Here is a 6163-nt window from a genome sequence, read left to right on the forward strand (position 1 = left end):
CAGTAAATAGGAAATAATTGCAGGAAGGAACTAAAGTTGTGTGTGGGGAACTGAAGAAATGTCAGACCACAGGATTGATCCGAGGAATCATTCAAGGCAGTTGTTTGGATTTAGCACGTCATGCCTAATTATAGAATTGAGAAAATCACAGTTTCAATGTCGCTTGTCGCGCTGTAGCTTTGTGGATGAAAGCTCCCCGGCTCTGTGTCGCACACGTGCATAGAAATAAACAGTCACCTGCCACTTTGTAGCTTGGGAGTGTGAATGTAGAGTAATTACTGTATGCTCTAATTGCTTCAGGTTAAACTGCAGTCAAAGGATTGATGCCTGATTAGAATAAACAGATAAAATCATCAGTACTAAAAGGATACAAATAGTATAGTCTGGAGACACATCATAGCAGTGAGAATTTATTTATGTATGTATTATAGATTTATGTTTGTATGTGTGTGAGTGTGGGTGTTTATTAGAAATGGTGTGTGTGTGTGTGTGTGTGTGTGTGTGTGTGTGTGTGTGTGAGAGAGAGAGAGAGGGTGTAGTCTTGTAGTAATCCTAATTCTGAGTGAGTAGACTTGTGATTTGTGAGTGAATGTCTGTCTTGTGATGTATCTCTTCTTTCACATACATTTCATTTTTCTAACTGTTTCTCCTCCATCCTCCCACGTCCCAGGACAAGAGCTCGCAGGCCCTGAGCCTCAGTAACGTGGCTGGGGTCTTCTACATCCTGGTTGGGGGTCTGGGTCTGGCCATGCTGGTGGCCCTCATCGAGTTCTGCTACAAGTCACGAAATGAGGCCAAGAGAATGAAGGTGGACGCGCCTGAACGCCAAACCCCTCCTTCTCCCACCCCTGTCCCAAGCCCCGCCCATGCACCTAGCCCCCGCCCCACTCCTCAGCCTAGCCCCACCCACAGCACCCAGAGCTTAGCCACATATAGAGAGGGTTACAACGTCTACGGGACTGATGGCGTAGAGATGTAGGTGCTGAGGCGTACGTAGGTGTCCCGTCGTTGTAAGTGGAGCTCATCTGTAATGCCGCAGTAACGCTTGCCGTGTTCAGCGTGTGGTAAAGCCTGCTTGTGTCTGTGACGTCCTCATTTCCGTTCCGTGTAATCCAAGTGGAGACGTCTGCATTTGCACCTGTGTTATTGTACCCAAAATGGAGGCACTTGCCCTGCATAGACCATAGGGCTTTTTTATTTTAATCAGAAAAATTTTGAATTAACATTCCAATTATCATTATGCAGTTGAATATGAATTACTAATTTTTTTTTTCTACCACAGCAAGAATACATGTTAGCGTTAGTGCTACTCTGTGTTCATGTTATAAAACTCGGTAAAAATAGGCGTAGAGGTACAATCATAATTTTATCCTTTAGCCTTAATGGTTCAAATTTGTTTGTTTATTTTCACATGGTACACTTTTACATCATTGATCTTTAGCGTGATATTACAACCTCTCCAGCACAGTGCTTACAGCTAGACGGCCTTTCGATTTCATAAAATCGGTGAAATTTAGTTCCCTCTGAAATTTGGTCATTGTGATATATGTTTATTCCTGTAACATCTCACAAAATATCAGGCCATTCTGTGGCTGGGAAGTTATTTAATTTGAGGGGATTCCCGAGCAAATAATATGCATGAAATTGCTCGCTTCGCGCAGTCAAGTAGACAGAGGAAGTCCGTGTGCACATGCGCAGGTTTACCTTCTTCTTCTTTTGGGGTTTACAGCAGTTGGCATCCACAGTGTTGCATTACTGCCATCTACAGGTTTACCTTGACCGTGCACTGACAGTGACATCATTCTGTCACGAAACGAACAGCTGATCACACCGAGGTGCTCGCTGAGCGCCGATATTTACTGTATTAGTTTGGTCCTGCGTTTCCTTTCCTTCGCAACATAACATCTTTTCTTCTCGCTTTCCGGTACTATAGTCGGTCTTTCAACATTTCATTTGCACACTCACATCCTCCAATTTTCTCTCCTGTTTCAAATTTGTATCCCACAATGCCTTGCGTGAACAGGGAAAGCCCACCACGTCATGCATGACGTAGTATCTTGAACTGGGTCATGGTGAAGCAAGTAAAAATAGCGGAGAATTTAGAGCCATGTGACCCAATATTCATTAATTGTTCTATTTTAAAAAAAAACTAATGAAATTGGAAGTCTGTGATTCCAATTCAGTAGCTTTCGGGCCACAAAACAAAAATAATTGGGAGTCGGGGAAAATTATTTTTATGACCTAAACTTGAAAAATCTGAAAGGCAGTTGAGCTTTAAGCACTTTCATGTAATACCTCTATTAGAACACACATTTTAATTAAAACACAGTTGAATATATAAATATATTTTAAAATAGTGTCCCGGATGATGCATTTGTTTAGGACCATTTTCAAGGATTATTTAACCGCCAAGTTGATGAATCACGTGTATCAATAGATTTTATGAGACTAAAAGTACAAAACTGAATTTTAGACATTTAAATCTGCATTTTTTGAGTACTAAGAAAGAAAGAAATTCATTCCAACAGCCTTACTGCAGATTTACAGTGGTGCTTGAAAGTTTGTGAACCCTTTAGAATTTTCTATATTTCTGCATAAATATGACCTAAAACATCATCAGATTTTCACACAAGTCCTAAAAGTAGATAAAGAGAACCCAGTTAAACAAATGAGACAAAAATATTATACTTGGCCATTTATTTATTGAGGAAAATGATCTAATATTACATATCTGTGAGTGACAAAAGTATGTGAACCGCTAGGATTAGCAGTTAATTTGAAGGTGAAATTAGAGTCAGGTGTTTTCAATCAATGGGATTACAATCAGGTGTGAGTGGGCACCCTGTTTTATTTAAAGAACAGGGATCTATCAAAGTCTGATCTTCACAACACATGTTTGTGGAAGTGTATCATGGCACGAACAAAGGAGATTTCTGAGGACCTCAGAAAAAGCATTGTTGATGCTCATCAGGCTGGAAAAGGTTACAAAACCATCTATAAAGAGTTTGGACTCCACCAATCCACAGTCAGACAGATTGTGTACAAATGGAGGGAAATTCAAGACCACTGTTACCCTCCCCAGGAGTGGTCGACCAACAAAGATCACTCCAAGAGCAAGGCGTGTAATAGTCGGTGAGGTCACAAAGGACCCCAGGGTAAGCAACTAAAGCAACTGAAGGCCTCTCTCACATTGGCTAATATTAATGTTTATGAGTCCACCATCAGGGGATCACTGAACAACAGTGGTGTGCATGGCAGGGTTGCAAGGAGAAAGCCACTGCTCTCCAAAAAGAACATTGCTGCTCGTCTGCAGTTTGCTAAAGATCACATGGACAAGCCAGAAGGCTATTGGAAAAATGTTTTGTGGACGGATGAGACCAAAATAGAACTTAAATTAGAAGTGTTATGTTTGGAGAAAGGAAAACACTGCATTCCAGCATAAGAACCTTATCCCATCTGTGAAACATGATGGTGGTAGTATCATGGTTTGGGCCTGTTTTGCTGCATCTGGGCCAGGATGGCTTGCCATCATTGATGGAACAATGAATTCTGAATTATACCAGCAAATTCTAAAGGAAAGTGTCAGGACATCTGTCCATGAACTGAATCTCAAGAGAAGGTGGGTCATGCAGCAAGACAATGACCCTAAGCACACAAGTCGTTCTACCAAAGAATGGTTAAAGAAGAATAAAGTGAATGTTTTGGAATGGCCAAGTCAAAGTCCTGACCTTAATCCAATCAATGTTGTGGAAGGACCTGAAGGGAGCAGTTCATGTGAGGAAACCCACCAACATCCCAGAGTTGAAGCTGTTCTGTACGGAGGAATGGGCTAAAATTCCTCCAAGCCGGTGTGCAGGACTGATCAACAGTTACCGGAAACGTTTAGTTGCAGTTATTGCTGCACACACCAGATACTGAAAGCAAAGGTTCACATACTTTTGCCACTCACAGATATGTAATTAGATAATTTTCCTCAATAAATAAATGACCAAGTATAATATTTTTGTCTCATTTGTTTAACTGGGTTCTCTTTATCTACTTTTAGGATTTGTGTGAAAATCTGATGATGTTTTAGGTCATATTTATGCAGAAATATAGAAAATTCTAAAGGGTTCACAAACTTTCAAGCACCACTGTAAGATTAAAAAAAAAAAAAAACACTAAGCAAATAAGCATGTCATAAGACTGACATGGCCATGTTAAAAACATGTCATCATTTGTTTGTCTAAGTCACACCCAGTGTCGTGTTATCGTTGTTATTTATATTAATAAAAGTAGCGGTGACAGATGTTATGATATTTGGTGGCCTGGCAGCCTGATACATGTTAAGTGCTTTCTTGTTAGCATGTAGTTTATTACAGCTCACTTGAGCAGTATTAAAGATGTCATACAAATGCTCGTCATGCAAGCCAGAACTTTAAGACTGTAGCCTGGTCTGGTATGTTTGTTGTGAACTGTTTTCAATCCGGTCATCAGATTTTCTAAAAAGCTGGTTGTTACAGTATTTCATCGTTTTTTTTTTTCATTGGAAACCAAATAAGTACATACACATGGAAGTGTGGAGAGTAAATCAGATTGGCAACTTTCAAGATCCATAAGGTTGTGGCCAGAAAAGTGTACAAAAGCTACAAATGGAGCTTCTAAGACTAAGACTTTATATCATCTAACTACAGTCCTCTTACTGTAGCAAAAAAAATAAAAATAAAAAATCATGTCACTAACTAACATGGCATCATGCATTTTAACAGCGTGTCCTAGTAACATGACAGTCTGATCTCACTGGCTATCTGTTAAGACAGCTCATTACTGCATATGACATCTGTCATGACCGTGTCAGTTTCATGATATAGTGTTACTAGGCAACTTGATGACATTTTATCCTGCTCAGGCACAACTCGCAGTGAAGCACAAGCTCATCTTTGAGCAGTAATTAGAAACATTAATTCATAATCTGTGCTTCTGTTACTTCGTCACCATGCTGGAATGTAACCATGACGATTATCAATAACCTCAGGATAAGCCTATATTAAACACCTACACCGAATAAAAAATTATTTAAAAAAAGAAGTCTTTTTTTTATCCCCATCTATGTTATGTTCTGATGTTGGAACGCTTTATCAAACATTATTTCTTACATAAGCTCTGCAGGGCTCGGCCAGACGCATTTGAGATGCTTCATCGCTCAGTTGTGTTTAAATCTGCTGTTTTGTCCGTGCTTGCTAATAATGTGTGCTCACAACATGTCCTTTAACTGCTCTTTTTTTTCTCTTGATAAATCTGTGGACTCATTTTATCTCCCTGTTTGTGTTTCCTTCTTCCTGCGTCTTTTCTTTCGTTTCCCAATCCAGTTGACTTTCACCGAAGCCATGCGGAACAAGGCACGGCTGTCGATCACGGGTAGCGTGGGCGAGAACGGCCGTGTCCTGACCCCTGACTGCCCCAAGGCTGTACATGCCGGCCCCTCCCTGCGTCAGAGCTCCGGGCTGGCTCTGGTCTCATCCGACCTGCCGTGAAGACCAAAAACTTTCAAGTGCCTTAAATCCCACCAACCCACAAAATCCAACCAACGCAAAACAGCTACAACCACAATCCGAGGGATAAATGGCCCGCTTCAGTTGTTCCATATACTGAAAATACGGAAAAGGACTCAAAATTCCACTGTGTGGCCGTGATGAGACGTTTTCAGCCCAGCTGCTGAGAGGTGTGCGCTTGAAACCTGTATTAAGAACTTACATTCAAGCGGAGCAAAGATGACCAGAGGACCAGAAAACTGTCATTCAGAAACACACCCAGAACTTTTTGGGCAAAACTAAGGCAGAGACATTAATATCAATTCAATATTGATAACTAAAATGGGACGTGCAAGAGGGTTTCAGCTGTAACATGAATAAAAATAACAATTCAAACAGTATTAATGATAAATACGTACTAAAAAACTGTGAAGAGTTCGTGTATATTCTAAAATCATAACTAAAGAAATTATTTACACTGCTTTGTAAATAGAACTAAAGACTGTACACACTCGCTTGCTTTTTAAACATGTGTAAATAGCCAGTTCTGTCGTGGACAAAAGTATAGTTCTGTCTTTTTTTTATTTTCTCCTAGTTAGAAAAATGCAATAAATGATAGAAAATTGTAAAGAAATGAAAAATGATTTATTTAT

The 6163-nt window shown here is 40.0% G+C and overlaps 1 protein-coding gene across 5 annotated transcripts in view; it reads left to right on the forward strand.

Moving 5' to 3' along the window:
* gria4b (glutamate receptor, ionotropic, AMPA 4b) overlaps positions 1 to 5513 on the forward strand; it is a 365144-nt gene extending 359631 nt beyond the window's left edge. For 2 of the 5 annotated variants that reach the window (XM_060935094.1, XM_060935095.1), the window contains exons 15-16: positions 671 to 808; positions 5349 to 5513. In XM_060935094.1, the coding sequence (XP_060791077.1) occupies positions 671 to 808; positions 5349 to 5513 (303 nt within the window). Of the gene's footprint in view, positions 1 to 670; positions 980 to 5348 lie in introns of those variants that run through there. The other 3 variants (XM_060935096.1, XM_060935097.1, XM_060935093.1) reach the window with 3 other exon arrangements.
* Positions 5514 to 6163: the final 650 nt, after the last annotated feature.

This window comes from Neoarius graeffei, chromosome 12, assembly GCF_027579695.1.
Source record: "Neoarius graeffei isolate fNeoGra1 chromosome 12, fNeoGra1.pri, whole genome shotgun sequence".
In the NCBI taxonomy this organism is placed as follows: Eukaryota; Metazoa; Chordata; class Actinopteri; order Siluriformes; family Ariidae; genus Neoarius; species Neoarius graeffei.